Source organism: Myotis lucifugus, unplaced genomic scaffold (genome assembly GCF_000147115.1).
Source record: "Myotis lucifugus unplaced genomic scaffold, Myoluc2.0 scaffold_26, whole genome shotgun sequence".
Lineage (NCBI taxonomy): Eukaryota > Metazoa > Chordata > Mammalia > Chiroptera > Vespertilionidae > Myotis > Myotis lucifugus.
The window spans coordinates 2814705-2833343 of record NW_005871074.1 but is presented as its reverse complement, the minus strand read 5'-3'; the positions used below and the strand labels follow the sequence as shown (position 1 = coordinate 2833343).

General features: G+C 34.6%; 1 protein-coding gene across 1 annotated transcript in view; it reads left to right on the top strand.

Annotated features, from left to right (window-relative positions):
* Positions 1 to 14448, top strand: part of TEX15 (testis expressed 15, meiosis and synapsis associated) — a 69364-nt gene extending 54916 nt beyond the window's left edge. Inside the window, exons 7-9 of the mRNA XM_023751820.1 lie at positions 169 to 7484; positions 9537 to 9595; positions 13185 to 14448. Coding sequence (XP_023607588.1) covers positions 169 to 7484; positions 9537 to 9595; positions 13185 to 14448 — 8639 coding nt within the window. The remainder of the gene's footprint in view (positions 1 to 168; positions 7485 to 9536; positions 9596 to 13184) is intronic.
* The last annotated feature ends 4191 nt before the right edge of the window (positions 14449 to 18639 follow it).

The window sequence follows — 18639 nt, the reverse complement described above, 5'->3', positions numbered from 1 at the left end:
TATAACTTGATATCTGGTATTGTGATCCCTCCAACTTTGTTCTTCTTAAAATTGCTACGGCTATTTGGGATCTTTTTTATTTTATATAAATTTACTTCTATTTAATAGAGTTTACTGTAGAAATACTTTTTCTTCCTATTTTTGCTTATTTCATTTTTATTTTCACAGAAAGAGCATGCTCTCTGAATAACTGTACTGTGGCCAAAAGAATTGGAAAAGGAAAAGATGCTACTGTCATCTATGAGCATTTCAGGAAACCTGTGGATACATTTGTTCAGGAAAACTGTTCGTGCAATGCACTAAATTCAGAGATAAACTCTCCCAACGCAAATAATTCTAGTTCCTATGAAAATGTACAAGATGGAAACATTTCTGTCCTTGAAACATACAATGGACAGATGAAGCACAATTTAACAGAATGTAAAGACACTTCTGAAGTACATGCATATGATTCAGGTCTTTCATTTATTCCCAGTGATACCAGAGAAAGTGTTAATGATGACCTCTTGTTAAATTTGACACATCTTAAAAATATTTTAAGTGGTCTTCCTGCTGCTTTTCCCCTTCATAACAATATTGGCTCAAGCACAGTTATTACTTCAAAAATCATCAAAGACCCAAGACTTACAAGGAGAGAAGGAAACATGGAAAAACATAATAGTACAGGTTTAAAGGAGACATTGCCATTTAAGAAGAGTTCAGATTTAGTTAATTCAGAAATAAACCTATCTATACCAACTAATTCTGCCTCCTCATCTGAAGTCATGCCTGGTGATGATGCTGTTCTTACTAATTGTTTGGGTGCTCCTTGCTCCAAACTTTCTTTTGATGATTCACAATCTCAGGCTCATAACATGGGCTCTAAGAACTGTGATTATACAACTCCCAATAAAATTACCATGGCAGGACAATTTCAGGACCAAGAGAATTTTTCCTTCCCAACGTGTTTGTCAAATGTAGTTTCAGAAGTTGAGAACCAAAAACACAGTGAGGAAAAAGCCCAGAGATCCCAACAGAGAAGTAACATCCCACTTTTATTTGAACAAAATAGTGAGGCACATAACTCTTATGAATCAATGAATACTTGTATGAAAGGGTATAACAGAAACCTTTCTCAGGAATCACAGTCTTCTAATTTAAAAACTCTATGTCAGACTGGTCACACAACGTCTGCAGATTTTCCATTCCAAAGGAAAGAAAGCATACATGAGTATATACAAAACATTGGAAAGGTGAGAAATTTCACTGGCCATGAAGACAATTCCAAAAATACAGAAGAGCAAAATTTGTGGAAAGAGATTGATAATTATTGTACTAATAAAACAAAAACCAGTCCAGTAGATAATTGCATTTTTTTGCACAAAGAATGCAAAGAGGATGAAAATCTTGATTGTTTTGGGAAAAAATGTGATCAAATGTTAATCACTCAAGAGTTAGAAATATCGAAGTCTTCTATACCCAGCACAAAGAATAAGTATGAGCTAGGCTACCTAGCATTGGAAGCACAAAATGCTCTTACTCCAAGAGTGGAAAGCCTTTCACAAAAGCATTCTCAACACAGTTTGGAGAATGAAGATAACATTCATACCGGTTTTGCCATTTCTCAAAAACTAATGGAACTGAAATTGAAAAAGACAAATCAAAACTGTATTAGCATTGTAACTGATGCTTTCCAGGAAGCAAAAGACATTCCTCAGGCCAAAGAACTGCCAATAGATACAGTTATTTCATCTCATGACATTAAAATAGTTCATGACAATTCACATTGCAGCGTAACTAGAGAACATACATGTGTCCATAGGAAAAATGAAAGTGATCCAGTGTCATTAGAAAACATTCAAAGAAACTGTAAAGAAACTTCTCAAATTGGCGATAAAGGTCAAGACAATACTCTATTCTGTAATGCGCAGTTGAATAATGATATACACCTGAATGTTGATTTCGAAGAACAAAGAGATCATGATAAAGAAAGCCAAACTGAGGCTAACAAGGAAGACGTTGCTTCATCTACAGAAAACAACACAGAAAATATATGTGGAGATGAGAAGCTGGGTTTTCATACAAACAAAAATTTTATTAATGTAGATAAAAAGCGGAAGAATAAAAATTACAATAATGTAGAAATTCTGAGTTCTGAAGAATTTTCTACATTGTATTTGACTTGGGGGGGGAAATATGTATCAACAGAAACTACATTATTGGAAACTGAAGATACTATCACTGCCATAAAACAAAAAGATACGCAAAATACCATAAGGAGTGTGGAACGTTTCACTTCCATATACCCCAAAATCTCAGATTCTTCAATGCAAGAAGCCTCAAATGCTGCAATACAGACAGATAATGCAATGGTGCCCACATTAGACACAAGTCATGAAGACCACCAAAGACACAAGTTTAAAAAAATTTGTTCTGAGAGTCCAGATTTGGGATTATTAGTTAAGCATAGGGTTTCTGGTTGTGAAATGGGTCTGGATAAAGACAAATTACACAACTCATTCCATCAATCAATAAGTGACAACCTCGTTCTTCAAAATTTCGAACTGGAAAGTGAAACTGAAGTAGAATCAGAACAGTGTGATGATGCTTTTCTATCTCAACAAGATATTCATAGCCGTGGAAGCATACTGTATGATGAATTGGGGACCTCATATGAGACTCTGAAGTGTCGTATCGATTGGGAAGGGCTACTAGGAAGCAATAATGGGGAGAATGAAGTTTTGAAAAGCACCACAAGAAGGGAGCATAGTGACCAGCATCACTCTGATTCTTCCTCTACACAAGAAAATGAAGCAGAGCTCTTCTTCCCAATTTTACTTCCAGATCTACAAGTTACATTTACTAATACACTTATGCCAAGATTCAGTTCCACTGTTGAGTCCCTTGCATTGAAAGATACCTTTTGCAAATATATAACTGAAGCCACGAAATCAGAAATATGTGAGGAAAAGGGGAAAGTTCCAGGATTTGAAGTTTATTCCCAGTGTTCTGGTGAAAATTCCGATTACCCATGTCAAGATAAATTTGGTAATAAAAGGCAAGAATCAGGACAAGTGAGTAAATCTGAAATCTCACTTTCTTTTGACTTGAGTCATAATAAACTCATGAATCATGCGTCAGAAAAACAAAACAGTGGATCTTTGCTTACTGAACTTTCAGATGTCACAACAATAAATAAAGAAAGCAGATGTTTCCTTACAAAGTCAAAAACTGATTGTAATGATACTATAAGTAAAAAGGACACAGAATCAAGAATTAGCAAACGAAAGCCACATATACCTTTTAAGGACCAGAATGTACAGTATCATGAAATTTGTGAGAAGAAAAGGAAGCTAACTAATCAAAACCCATCTGAATGTTTTTCTTCCTTATCCAGAGGACGAATCAAAACCTTTTCACAGTCAGAAAAACACATTAGGAGTGTCCTGGATATTCTAAATAGTGAAGTATCTTTATGCAAAAGCAAATGCCTTTCAAAAAAACTTGACAGAGCTCTTCTTTACTTAAAAAAAGCTCATAGAAGAGTTAACACGTCTTTGGAGCTTATAGCTAAAGTGGGAGAAACTTCAAGAAAGGGCCCATTACCCAAATCATATTCAATAATATGCAATAATTTTTGGGAAATTTGTGACCTTCAAGGTTATAGTCCTTTTGCTGAAAGAAGATATTATTCCACTAAGCATTTTTTCTCAAAAAAGAAATATGACAAATCAGGAGAGAAAAGAGCTTTGGGATTTGAAGTTGATAAGTCATTAACTCCTGTATCAAAATACCAGTCTTATGGAACAAGTGGAGAGAGAATCACAAAGTGTTTTTCTAAGAAAAATGTGGCCAACCGTGTCTCCAGAAGCCACACCACTATTCACGTGAGAGAATTTTGTGATCAAGAATATCCTGAATCACAGTTAACTCTGTGCTCCACATCCCAAAATACAAGTCAGTCAGCTTATGACAATACCTGTATGAGAGATCCAAGATCATCAGAACTTCAATCCTTTTCTGGGAAAATGGGGTGTCTGTTATCCTCAGACTGCCCAGATGAAAAACTCACTAAAAAAGAAAACCAGGCTGGCATAACATCTTTATCTAACATTAATAAATATGAAAAGCCTGAGAAGCATTTAGCACATAATACTAAAGATGCAATAAAAGGAAGTGCTGAGGCTAATGAAATAATAAATAAAACTAATTCAGTATCTTTAAGTTGCATAAAAGAAAACAACGTACGTTTTCGCTCAGACAAAAATTATGATGCAACTTGTATCGCTCACACAAAGGTGAAAACTGGCATAGTTATTTCAGTCTTAGAATCAAATGTGAAGCACTTTTTGAATGTTGATAACTACAAACCAGATAACCTTATTTTATCTGGTTATAAAAGAAACCTGGCAGTAAATTTTCTAGAAAAACGGGCATCTCCTACTGAAAGCTCCAAACCAGATACTATTACAGGAAATGTCCTTATGGATCCATTAAATCAAAGTCTGACAATAAGCAAAAAGTGTAACAGCATTTCTCAATTGCTATCAAGTGTTCCAGTCGCACATAATGAGGAGGAATCTTCACAACCTTATTTGGATAAACAAAGGACTTTAGCTATTGATTCTTTTGCAAGATCCACCGATGTACCACACTGTCAGCAAGAATGTGGTGGAAAGGAGCTTCTAAAGACAGAACAATGCTTTCTAAGTAATTGTATCCCTATGGATGTGAATGAAACCAACATTACTGAGAATTCTGAGTTGGATCTCATACCAGTAACTGAAGAAAGTAAAAGTTATGGGGCAAATATAATGAAAAAACCTTTTTCTAGTGATAGTTCTCTGCTCTTAAAAGATTATATAAAAGGTTCTTCCAAAATAGGTATTTCAAAGAAAGACATTCCAGACAGAAAAATGTCGAAAGCTAAACAAACCAAAAAAGCACAAGATTCAGTTCACGCAAAAAGTATGAATGAAGGATCAACTGTTAGGAATGAGTACAAGACTACGATTTTAGAAGAATCCCCCTATTTAAGTGAGAAAACAATTAAAAATAACTTAATCGATCTTCGTCTAAGCATTAAAAATACTAGTGAGGCAATTCCTTTGAATACCACAGTCTCTAATCAGCTTAACAAAAGAGAAAAAGAGGGGGTTAAAGTTAATGACTCTCAGTTTGATTCTACCGCACAACCAGACATTTTAGGAATGAATCACATGCCTATTTTACATGCTCACTCTGAAACTTCCAAAGTCACCACTCCTCAGAAGAAGCCTACCTCATACATAAATAAATTAGAAGAAAAACATGGCTCAGCTAATCATTCAGATCTTCCAGCGAGGCTAGCTCAAATTTTAAGGAGGGCAGATGAAGCATCATCTTTGCAGAGTCTACAGGAAGAAACTAAGATTTGTCAAAGTATTCTCCCCTTGTTTGTTGAAGCTTTTGAAAGAAAGCAAGAATGTTCACTTGAGCAAGTCTTGATTTCAAGAGAATTGTTGGTAGAAAAAAACCTGTGGAATAATTGCAAACAGAAGTTAAAACCATGTGCTGTTGACTCCTTGGTAGAACTCCAAATGATGATGGAAACTATTCAATTCATTGAAAACAAAAAAAGGCTCTTAGGAGGTGAACCGACATTCCGAAGCTTGCTTTGGTATGATGAGACATTGTACAGTGAGCTGCTTGGCAGGCCACGAGGATTTCAACAACAATCCAGTTTCTACCCTGCTTTTCAAGGAAGGCTAAAATATAACGCGTACTGTGAGTTGCAGAACTATCACGACCAATTAGCTAACTTATTAGAAGACACCAAAAAGGGAAATTCATACTACGCATTCTTAAAATGCAAACGACAGATTAATGAGTGTGAAGCAATCTTGAGGCATTGTTCTGATTGCTTTGACTTTTCTCTTTCTGTTCCATTTACCTGTGGAGTTAACTTCGGAGATAGTTTAGGAGACCTTGAAACCTTAAGAAAAAGTACTTTAGAGCTGGTCAGTATGTATGGGGACTCCCCTAAAGTTGATTCTCATCTAGGAAAACGAGACCATTTGTGGATTATCATTGAAATGATCTCCTCAAAAGTTAATTTTATCAAGAGCAATGAGGCAATAGGTATTCATATATCTCTTTATGGTCTGGAACATATCTTTTTCGATGCTGCGAAAAGTCTTGTTTGGAAAGAGAAGAGACAACCTATCAGCAAAAAATGCTCAGGACAGAAAAATAAAGAAACACTACTCAAGATGAATCAATCTTCTTTTTCTAAATTGCAAAAGATATATGATACATTGTCTAAAGAATTAAGCAGTGAACAAGTTTCCAATATTGGGCTTGAGGAGAATACTATGGTGGCTTCCAGAAAGTCAGATGACCTAATAAACAAAGAAACAATTAGCATAGAAAACTCTAAGTTTAACAGTACTTTGCTTTCACATCCAGATATCTGTTGTATTAATGAAATATTAGATCAAGCTGAATTTGCAGACTTTAAAAAATTACAGGAACTCACTTTGAGATGTACCAATCACTTAGAAACTTTAAAAAAGTATTTTCAGATACTGCAAGACGATAACAGAGAAAATATTTTTATTACAGAAGAAAACGTTTTGGATGTGGTCGAAAACCACAGCAATGAGGCTATAATTTTAAAACCTGCAGCCACTGAAACCTATATTGAAATAGCCATGCTCTCAGAAACAGTTCACTTCCTTAAAAACTCAATGGCAAAGAAACTAGATAAACAACGGTTTCGAGGTATGCTTTGGTTTGACTTGTCACTTCTTCCTGATCTGGTTCACTGCCAAGAAAAAATGGCTTCTTTTTCATTTCTTAAAGATAACTCAACAGATTGCCTTTGGAAAGTGATAGAGACTGCTATTTCTGAACTTAAGGAAGATCTGGATGTTATCGACAAACATGATGAAACTGCTGTTAATCGCTCATACGCTCTTCATTTGTTCTCAAGAGAACTTCAAGAACTTTCACAAGTTAAAAAACTTCTACAGAAGTCTGAGTATTCCGTTTCCACGTATATTGACTTTGTGCCATGTGTAGCATGCGTAAATTATGGAACCACTGTGACAGAGTTAGAATACAACTACAGTCAGTTTTCTACGCTGCTCAAAAATATATTGGCTGCCCCTCAGAAAGATTTAGGGAAAATGGCCCATATTGTGAAAGTCATGAAAACTATTGAACATATGAAGATAATGTGTGCTAAGAATGCTGAATTAACCATTTCCTTTATCCTGTGCCAAATGCTGCATAATAGAGAGAAGACTTTTCAACTGGAGAGAGGAGAAAAAATGAATGTTCATGTAAAACCTAGGAAGGATATCGATAAATCCAGTACTTGTAAAAAGGTACCCTCAATTTCAGAGTGCCTAATGAAAAATGTTTCAAATTCTTCTAAAAAACGACCTATCACTGTAGACAAATGTCAAGATTCTCAGGAACAAGAGAACTATACTACAGTTTCCAGTTATAAAAAACAAAAGGTAACAAATGTTTTAAAACAAAACCTATGTAGTAGTATTTTTTAGAACAAATCTAGTCTTTAAGCAAATAAGTAGTTAGCAGAATTGTAAAAATTGAGACTGATTTAAATATTGCCTTGCAAAATGAATTTATTAAAGCATTGGATTCAACAATTTATATTACCTATAAAATATAAATGATTGTGTACATGAGACATACCTTGCAAATGTCTTTTAAATGTACAAATTACATTATTTAACTTAGAAAACATTTCTTGAAAGGATGTGAATTTTAATCACTTCTTAAGGGAAAGTGCAATATTACAAATGTGAGTTAAGTGAGTGACCAAGTATTTATTGAGTATCTTCTATATAGTAAGGCTAATAGTTAAATGTAGTGAATATTAAAAACTAGCTAATGGAGCCTGGGTTTTTGAACATTATTCACATGAAGAAATAGGACAGACATTTTAAAATATGTTTTTACTTCAGAGAGAGAGAGAGAGAGAGAGATCAATGTGAAAGAGAAACATTGATTGATTGATTGATTGACTCCTGCATGCCCCCTACTGGGGATTAAGCACACAACCCGGGCATGTGCCCTGAAGGGAATTCGAACCAGTGACCTTTTGGTGCATGGGATGGTGCTCAACCAATTGAGTCACACTGGCCAGGGCAGGAAGGATATTATTAAATAGATTATTATGAAGATATAGAAGTCCTACATAAACATATTTTATTTAACTAACTTTATACAGCACTTTTTGTGTGCTTGGCACTGTTATAATATTGTACAAATATTAACTTTTTATTATTCACAAAAGCCTTATGATGTAGGCACTATTACTTTCTTATTTAAAGGTAAGGAAACTAAAAAATAAAATTAAAAAAAGGTAAGGAAACTGAGACATAGAAAGGTTAAATAACTTTCCTATTGTCATAGAGTTATTATTAAATGGGAGAGCACAGATGTAAAACCAGGCAGTCTATACTAACAAGTGGCCCTATTTTGCTCTCAGAGGCTTCTCAAAATTTTTCAAGAATTTCTCAATTGAAAAGTAAAGAAAAGCCTATATGCAAAATGAAAAGTAGGATTCTTTCTCAGTTTACTCTAATTGTATTCATTATTACATTAGTCCTAGAGACTAGGAAACTAATCATTATATATTAGCTGTGTTTATAGGAAAATGCATAATAAGAAACCAGTTTATAAATATACTTCCAAAACACAAGAACATAAGTTGCATATTCCACATGGGGTAAAAAGAGGGGGATACTAAAAAGGTGTGATAAGTAATGAGAAGAAAAGAAAAAGAGAGAGAGAGAAGGATTATTTGCTGATTTCATGGAATAGTACAAACCAAAGCCTTACTTTAAAGGAAAAAATATTATTACCTGAGTATAAAAATGAAGAGGACATATAAGTTAGGAAAATAACATGAGCCAAAGACACAGTGTTTATTGACCTATCTTGAGAAATGAGTTTAAAATAAAGTCTGGAACAAAACAAAACAAAAAACACTAGTGGACAAGCTAAGGATGGAGAAGATTGTTTCAGATTATAAAATGTTTTAAATATAGGCCTCCCTAGTTTGAACTTAATTCTGTACATATTGAAGGATAGTGTCCTATGGAACAGTTTTGTAAGTCATTTAAAGGTAGATCTTCTGAGTACAGTTAGAAGAAGTAAGTTATCCAGGACTTAGAAAAGGGTGCGGTTTTGCAGAATAAAAAGGAACTCTATGTTTGACAGACATTACTTACAATGGGGCTTACTGGCTGGTTTACTAAAAGGAATAAAAGAGGAAGCAGTTGTAAATGGACTCCCAGGTTTGTTATCAAGTGTGGGGATATAAAGAATTTTGCAAATTTCTTTTTTTAAATGTATTTCCAAACATTAACAAAATATGGGAAGTCCCGCAGATTCACTGCTTTTCAAAGGAAGGTTCGTTAATGAATGAAGTGTTAGTGCATTTTAGATGATGACAGAACAAGCAATTGCAAATATCTGATATTAGAATGATAAATATTTATATCACCAATGTAGCTTTATTTTGTATGTTTTAAACATAGGTTAACGTGAAAGATGTCACAAAAATCAACAAAGAAAAGGCAACGTTCAAGCATCCAAGGTAGGGATTGCCATCAACCCCCTATCTGAAGAAAAATTAAAATTGAGCACATATTAAGTAACAAGACTAAAACATTTATTTATATACCTTTGTTGGATCATACATGTAATTTAGAGAACAAGAGTAAGCTAAGAAGGGAAAGGTGGTTGTTTCATATTATGCAGTTTATTAAGTAAGGCCTAAAGAGTTTAAACTTTGTAAGAATTGAAAGATAGTGTGCTGTAAAATGTTTTTTCTTTTTTTGTAAAATGTTTTTTCAATAATGTAAAGGATAAGGAGATTCTGTGTACAGTTAGAAGTCATAAGTCAGCCAGGGCTTAGAAGATGATGGTTTTACATAATGAAAAACAGTAAAATTTATATTTGACAAGACATTACTTAAAGAATTGATGGGACTTAGTGACTGGTTTTACTAAAAACAGCATAAAAGAATAGGATATGTGCTTAGATTGAGTGTTTTAAATGTGTGGACTTTACAGACCAGTCACATTTCAAAATTGGTTAAAAAGATATAAATTGCCAACTTATATTACTAAGTGGGAGCTTAGTCATAGACAAACACATAAATATACCAGTGTTTCATAAAAGGATGTTTTAATACTATACTATACAAAGGACATGATTTCAAAATAAAGCTTAGCTCTATGAACTGAATTGTATTTATAAAAATCTTACTTTATTATTTGTATTTTTCTTATTTTGACATGAAGTGGCACCATTGGACTTGTTGACCATCTCTTGTTTGATTCAACGCTGTAAGATTTTCAGATCATGATAAGCTTCATTTTCTTCCATTTTTCTTTTATGAAGGAGAATGAGTAATATAAAATAAAAAAGATATGCATCCTCAGTTCTGTCTCACTTGGTTTTGCTTTTTTTAAACATTTTTATAAGGTAGGCCACTCTTTGTTTTAAATATATATATATTTTTTTATTGATTTCAGAGAGGAATGGAGAGGTAGAGAGAAGTAGAAACATCAATGATGAGAAAGAATCATTGATTGGCTGCCTCCTGCACACCTCCTACTGGGGATTAAGCTGACAACCCAAGCCTGAAACCCAAGCATGTGACCTCCTGGTTCATAGCAGAGGCTCAACCACAGAGCCACACTAGCCGGGCTAAACATATAGTTTTTATTGATCTTTAGAGGGAAAGGGAGAGAGAGAGACATCTATCAGCTGCCTCCTACATACCCCTGTCAAGGATTGAGCCTGAAAACCCAGTTTGGCCCGCAAACCTGGGCATATGCCTTGACCAGAAATTGAACTGGCAATCTTTCAGTGCATGGGAAGATGCCCAGCCAACTGAGCCACACTGGCCAGGTCAGTTTTGATTCTTTAAATACAGCATTTTAGCCTGGCTAGAGTGGCTCGGTTGAGCATTGTCCTGTACAACAAAGGGTTGTCAATTCAATTCCTGGGCAGGACGCATGCCTGAGTTGTGGGTTCTGTCTATAGTTGAGGCACATACAGAAGGCAGCCAATTGATAGCGCTCTCTCTCTCTCTCTCTCTCTCTCTCTCTCTCTCTCTCTGTATTTCTCTTCCTCCCTCTCTCCCTCTTTCCCTTCATCTCTCTAAGCATGTACTCAGATGATAATTTTTTTAAAAAGATAAATATGGCATTTTATTTCCTGGCACATATGACTCTGAATAGTTATGTAGTGGTATAAACATGAATAGAAATGTTAGAAGGATAAGATAAACCAGTTCTATAATTATCTTGCTTTTGATAACTAATTATAGGTGGTATTTGGCACTCAAAGAATCAAACTTTGTTTCATTTAGCAGGAAAATGAATTATAACATAAGGTTAACAAAGGGTGCTATCTTCATGGAAGAATATTCTCTAAGAGAATACATAAAAGGACAGATGATGCAAGCAACTGTCAGTCTATAACAGGGGTGGGCAAACTTTTTGACTCGAGGGCCACAATGGGTTCTTAAACTGGACCGGAGGGCCGGAACAAAAGCATGGATGGAGTGTTGGTGTGAACTAATATAAATTCAAAGTAAACATCATTACATAAAAGGGTACGGTCTTTTTTTTTTTAAGTTTTATTCATTTCAAACAGGCCGGATCCGGCCCGCGGGCCGTAGTTTGCCCACGGCTGGTCTATAAGGTCAAGGCATCACTGAAACATCATTGGAAATGTGATAAAGTCAAAATTGTACTTTTTGGAAACTGTCAAAGTATTGTATGGGGTTGGATGATGATCTAGGTCAGCGGTTCTCAACCTGTGGGTCGCGACCCTTTTGGGGGTCGAGCGACCCTTTCACAGGGGTCGCCTAAGACCATCGGAAAACACATATATAATTACATATTGTTTTTGTGATTAATCACTATGCTTTAATTATGTTCAATCTGTAACAATGAAAATACATCCTGCATATCAGATATTTACATTATGATTCATAACAGTAGCAATATTACAGTTATGAAGTAGCAACGAAAATAATTTTATGGTTGGGGGTCACCACAACATGAGGAACTGTATTAAAGGGTCGCGGCATTAGGAAGGTTGAGAACCACTGATCTAGGTTGTCATTAAAGTGCCTTTAAGGAAGCTGTAGTAAGTAAAATGTGGAGCTTTTAGTTTCATAAGTAGAATAATAAATTCAAGGCCAAAGATTAATTTCTCTTGATTCTGGAGGAATAGTTACTTTTTTTCTTTTCAACATGTTCTTTTCCAGATGTGATTTAAAAAAACTTGATGAGACACCAAATAATTATATCTATAATTACCTGTGGAACTGTATTAACTGTTTGGCTCTATCCATTCCCATAATAGATTCTTCCTTCAGCCTACTTGAAACTGTGTAAAATTATGTAGGAATGCAAAGGATATTAAATTGGCAAGGAATTTTGGAGGTCTGCTTTTCCTATTCTCAATCTTGAACAAGCTATCTTAGCAGTTAATGATAACAGAAGATTTGGGGGCCAGGGCACATCTGGTAGTTCTCCAGTTATATATAGCCACATGTAAGTAAAGGGGATTGTCAATAGATTGGAGGTATATGAATTAGAAACTACACTAAAAAAAAAAATGAATAGTGATGCTTTTCTACTTCTAAAAGCCTCAATCAGGAAATGTCCAAAGCATAAAATAATTCTTTACAATATTGGAAGTAATGTATATTTTCAAAATATATATTTAAAATGTGGAGTATCTAGATTCAAACCAAGGTAGTAAACTGGGGAAATATCTTACTTGTATACAGCCAATAGAAAGCGAAAGTGTTAATCTTAAGAATCTCTTCTCGTGCCCTGACCGATTTGGCTCAGTGGATAGAGTGTCGGCATGCGGACTGAAGGGTCCCAAGTTCAATTCTGGTCAAGGGCATGTACCTTGGTTGCGGGCACATCCCCAGTAGGAAGAATGCAAGGAGGCAGCTGATCGATGTTTCTCTCTCATCGATGTTTCTAACTCTCTATCCTTCTCCCTTCCTCTCTGTAAAAAATCAATAAAATATATATTTTTTTAAAAAGAATCTCTTCTCCTGAATAAAAATTTCAAATATATTTATATTAAAATTTTGCAACTGTATATTTAAAATTGTTTTTATGTATATATGTGTTACACTTAATAGGACCACAAGATCTCATCCCGAAAGTGAAAGTAAAATAGGACCAAGTTCATCTAACAACCAGAGAAGAAACCGTGGATCTCCAAAAAAGGTTGAAATGCAAAGATCATTTCCTGGCTCACCTTTATCTTTAAAGAACTTAAAAGACACTGGCATGTTGAAGTCACAGGGAACAATAGAATTAACTAATATTTCATCTGCTACTTCAGAAGATTTCACTGGACAACAGGGAAATGTAAATAGCATGAAGAAGAGTGATGTGAATTTTAGGGCTGCTAAAACAAAAAGTGATAAGAAAGAATGTTCTTTTGTATTACATGACCAAAAAAGTGTAGATGGCACCTTTTCAAAAGACCATGAAACACCTTCACAGAAATTACTTAACAATTCCCCAGATCCCTCAGACATAAAACCAGGGACTGATGCTGCTCTTCTGCCTAATGCATCAGGACCCTCAAAGTTCTGTTTTGCGAGGGGTATCCTTGCCAATTTAGAAATGAATGACACTGTTTCTGAACTTCAAGATAATGAAATATTAAATTCATCTATTACAAATTCTACAGTCACTAATTCTTCAGAACCTATATTTATCCAGGACAAAATACCTGTTCCACAAATACATAAAACACAACCTGCAAAAACTGAGTCAAAAGAAAAATATACGAAAGATACATTGAATCCCAGCACTGCACCTGTTGAAACATCTGAGAACATAAGCCTTAATGTCAATCAAACAGCAGAATACTCTTTTTCTGAACAGCAGAATAATGAAAATTCCAAAGTCCAAACCCAGAATGCTGCCAGATACCAGAATGAGCTTCCACAGTCTGCACGTACCCCAATATATAATTCTTCTGAACACTCATTTGGAACTTCAAATCCTTCCTATGCTTGGTGTGTTTATCATTACAGCAGCAGCAATGGCAGTTCCATTACCCAGACATACCAGGGCATAACATCATTTGAAGTACAGCCACTTCCTCCTGAGATGTTGACTGCAGTTTCAAATACTGTCCAAAATACACATTCTAATCTTTTGTATTCTCAATATTTTGGCTACTTTGCTGGGGGGCCACAAGCATGTAGCTTTGTGCCAGCAAATATGTATTTCCCATCTCAGATGCCTATTTCTTACACTGTTCAGCAGCCAGCTTTTTCACAGTTTGCTTCCTATCAACCATTACCACAAGCTGCATACCCTTACCCTCCTAATTCAGGTGTGCTTCCTCAAGTTCCTTGGACTTATGGTGAGTTTCACAAGTGTTAATGCTTCATTGAGTTTTCACTTTTATCTTTGTATATTTATAAAATGGAATTTACAACAAGTAGTGATATATAGCAGTCATTTTTCTGTGCAGATGTGTAGAATTGTTCAAATATCAGACAGAGTTAAATTATGTTGTCAGGTGAAAATCTAGTTGCCAAATGATGGAAGACAGAGAATTGTTCATCTCATTAATATATTCTTCAACAAAACCCAATTTATAGGGTATCATTAAGAAAAGTATAGTTGCCCTAACTGGTTTGGCTCAGTGTATAGAACATCAGCCTGCAGACTCAAGGGTCCCAGGTTCGATTCTGGTCAAGGGCATGTACCTTGGTTGTGGGCACATACCCAGTAGGGAGTGTGCAGGAGGCAGCTAATCAATGTTTCTAACTCTCTATCCCTCTCCCTTCCTCTCTGTAAAAAAAATCAATAATATATATATTTTTAAAAGTATAGTTAATTCATATCATGAAATGTGATGTAACCATTAAAGGGCTTATTAAAGTTTTTAATGATAGTTTTTAGAACTGTGTCATATAAATTTACCGATATAATCAAAGAAATGCATATAAATTAAGTACACCAACATTTCAACTTGTCTGCCTCTGAGTGATAAAATTTGAGGTGTGTGGAAAGTGTTTTTCTGTATTTTTCCACTGGCAACATACATTATTTTAATAAATGAAGAAAAATAGACTAAAAAACCAAGGTGGAAAAAGAAACTTCAATCAGATAAAGCAGTCTTTCTCTTTCTGTCTGTATTCTAATATACCATCTTGGCAGAAGTGAAAATAAAGTTAATTGAGATGTGTTGATAGAACAGTTTGGTAGTTTGCCACTAGAACTTGAAAAATGTTTTCTTCAATTCTATTTGTAAAGTATGATTATAATATAGGTTTTTAAAATTAAATTGAAATATATATTTACCAGAGTTAAAGCAAAATTTTAAGACAATAATTCTGCAAAAACTAGTTACCCACTAACACCCAAATATTCTACCATTAGAGGTAAAATGTATTTTTAATAAAATTAATCTCTTAGTGTGTTAAACAGAGAAATGTAAGAGAATATCTTTTAAATTCAAAAGTTGTTTCTCAGTCCTGCATTTTCTTATAAGTTAATAAGTAGAAAAAGCTAATTGAATTATTTCATTTCATTTGTCTGATTTGGACAAGTAGCAGCTATTATAATTCTATTTCTTTTTTAATATATTTTATTGATTTTTTACAGAGAGGAAGGGAGAGGGATAGAGAGTTAGAAACATCGATGAGAGAGAAACATCAATCAGCTGCCTCCTGCACACTCCCTACTGTGGATGTGCCTGCAAACCAAGGTACATGCCCTCGACCGGAATTGAACCTGGGACCCTTGAGTCGGCAGGCCGATGCTCTATCCACTGAGCCAAACCGGTTTGGGCTACAATTCTATTTCTTATTAAGAAATCTGATCAGGACAGCATAGGGGATATTGTAAATATTGTAATAACTACTAGTATGTATGGTGACAAGTGGTTACTAGACTTACCATGATCACTTCATAAGGTATATACCAGTAAACGTCTTAGCATTATATTGTAAACCTGAAGCTAATATAATATTGTATGTCAACTATAATTTAAAAGTAAATTTAAAAATAAAGAAAAAAGAAACAACCCCTGACCTAAGGGAGTTTCACAAACAAACAGAAAAAGAAATTTGATCACTGGAGCACCTCTGCATTGGAGTTGACACCGGCACGTAACACCTATAGGATAAAATTCAAATTAGCTTGGAGCGCAGGACCTTCACAGTCCTGGCTTTACAGTATAGCCTCATCTCCTACCACTTCCACCTCTGAACGCAAGCTAGTATTGAACTCCTAACTGTTCTCCCATGTGACATTTCCTCTTGTCCTCCCATAGTACTTTTTGTGTACACTTCTCACATGATAAGGCATGTGAGTGTTGTGTGGCGTTGCAATTATATATGTATCTTTCCCTCCCCTCTCTACCCCAACAAATGAATTGAAAAAATACTGGCAATTTTTCACCAAAAAACAGAACCTGTAAAAAACTCTGAAGGAGGGGAGAAAGAAACAGGAGTGGGGCTGGAAGAACATATATCCTTTTTTAGCTAATTTGACACATGGCATATAATTGAATTTGATTGCTGCTGCTACTGCTGCTGTAATGATAAACACACCAAGCATGGATGTGGCAAACCTATGAATTAAAGTAGACATCTTGAATGTAATTGTTTCATAAAGTTTCTCATAGTTTGAGCTTTCTTGTGTTCTTAATAATTAATCTGTTTGTGATGCTAAAAAAGGTATCTCTGGAATCAAGTCCAGCTTTGAGGCTCAAAATTTTTAATTGTTACCTCCTTGGTGATATTAGTCAAGTAAAAATAAATGATTATCTACTTATTACAGTATCCAAAAGTAACTCTAAAAATATTAGGAGGCAATGTAAGCACATCGTTTAGTTTGTATGAGTGCAGATCATGCCACACTTAGAGAAACTACATATTTCTAAAGGTATGAAAATCCCTGTGACCCACTTGCTGTTGTGTTTTGTTCCTAATATTTGAATTCAGCACCATAAATGGAACTAAAGGGAGGGACTAAGTGAGCCCTGTGTGCCAGACACATTATCAGGGGTCCTCAAACTACGGCCCGCGGGCCACATGCGGCCCACGGAAAACATTTGTTTTTTTACTCCAAAATAAGATATGTGCAGTATGCATAGGAATTTGTTCATAGTTGTTGTTTTTTAAACTATAGTCCGGCCCTCGAATGGCCTGAGGGACAGTAAACTGGCCCCCTGTTTAAAAAGTTTGAGGATCCCTGCATTACCTCCTTTATTCCATTTAATTCTAAACAGGATACCTGAGAGAGATGTAGATACTATTCTTTTGCACATGAAGACATTTCTCCTTGGGGAGCCTTCAATCACTTTGTCAGGATCCCATCGCTAGTAAAGGGCAAATGTGAATTTGAACTTCGGCTTTAACTTAACTCATGTCTTTCCACCCACTATACTGTTACGTGCCATTTAGTCTGCATCATTAACTTATCTCAAATCTTTGTGGGTTTTTATCTTCCAGTTCCATGGCAACAACAACAACCCTTTCAGCAAGGACTTTGAAACAGTCTTCTGTCTACTGAAATAAAGGAGATTTACAAGTTTTTCCAAGTGTACTGTACTTATACTTTCATGTTAACATTTTAAATATATGTAAGTGTGGTAGGAAATATAAAGCATATAGCCTTTATAAAATTGTTAAATGCAACATATGCAATGGATAAAAATTCCTGATATCCAAAATATTAGAATTATTCCCATGCTATTATTTTAGTTAACACTGTACTAGGCTATTTTCACTACACACCTAGCTATCAAAAACATTAACAATATTTTTTGAAATTTTTTGAAATGTTGCTAATACAGCTGTTACAATTATATAAAGATTTTCTTTGAGATTATGCTAATGGAATAAGGAGAGTTAAATATAACATTTACTATGGTTAAGGTTAAACAAAAGTAGTAAAATCTTTAAGAATTTTGTTTCTGATATTTTTGGTACATTGTTTATGGTAATGTTATGCCATTTAACTTAGATTAAAATAGGATATTTTTTACTTGAGTTGGTTATCAAAACAATAATTTTATAACTCTTGACATGTAATTTATAATTTTACTGTCTAACATGAAAAATTTCTTCAATTTCAATATTTTCTAAATTTTACTTATATAATAGTTTTGCATCTTTTCATTGTTTGTCTTTGAGAAGAGATTTCTAAAATTTGTTTGAAGCAGATTTATTATATTGAAATTCAGCACATTTTATACCTTTTTCCATAAGAGCACTTTCTACAATATTATATCTTTCGTATTTGTATTTCATAATTTAAACAGTTTTTAATGATTTTGTAGCAAATAATAGGAAACAATGTCTTCATCTTATGCCATTACTTTAGTAGAATTTTAATAATTTAAATAATGAAGCACAAATTCTTTTTTTCCCAACATTCCACAAAAGTAAAAAATGCCTTAGTAATTATTGTAGAACAACTGGGGCGTAGTACCTAACTATGGTCTTTAGCAACCTCTCTGCTCACCACCAACTATTCCTGTTTTCTGTAAGTTCCCAGTCAGAAAGACTCCTCAAAGCTAGATTTTTTTCAAATGCTAGTGAGCCTTAAAATATGATA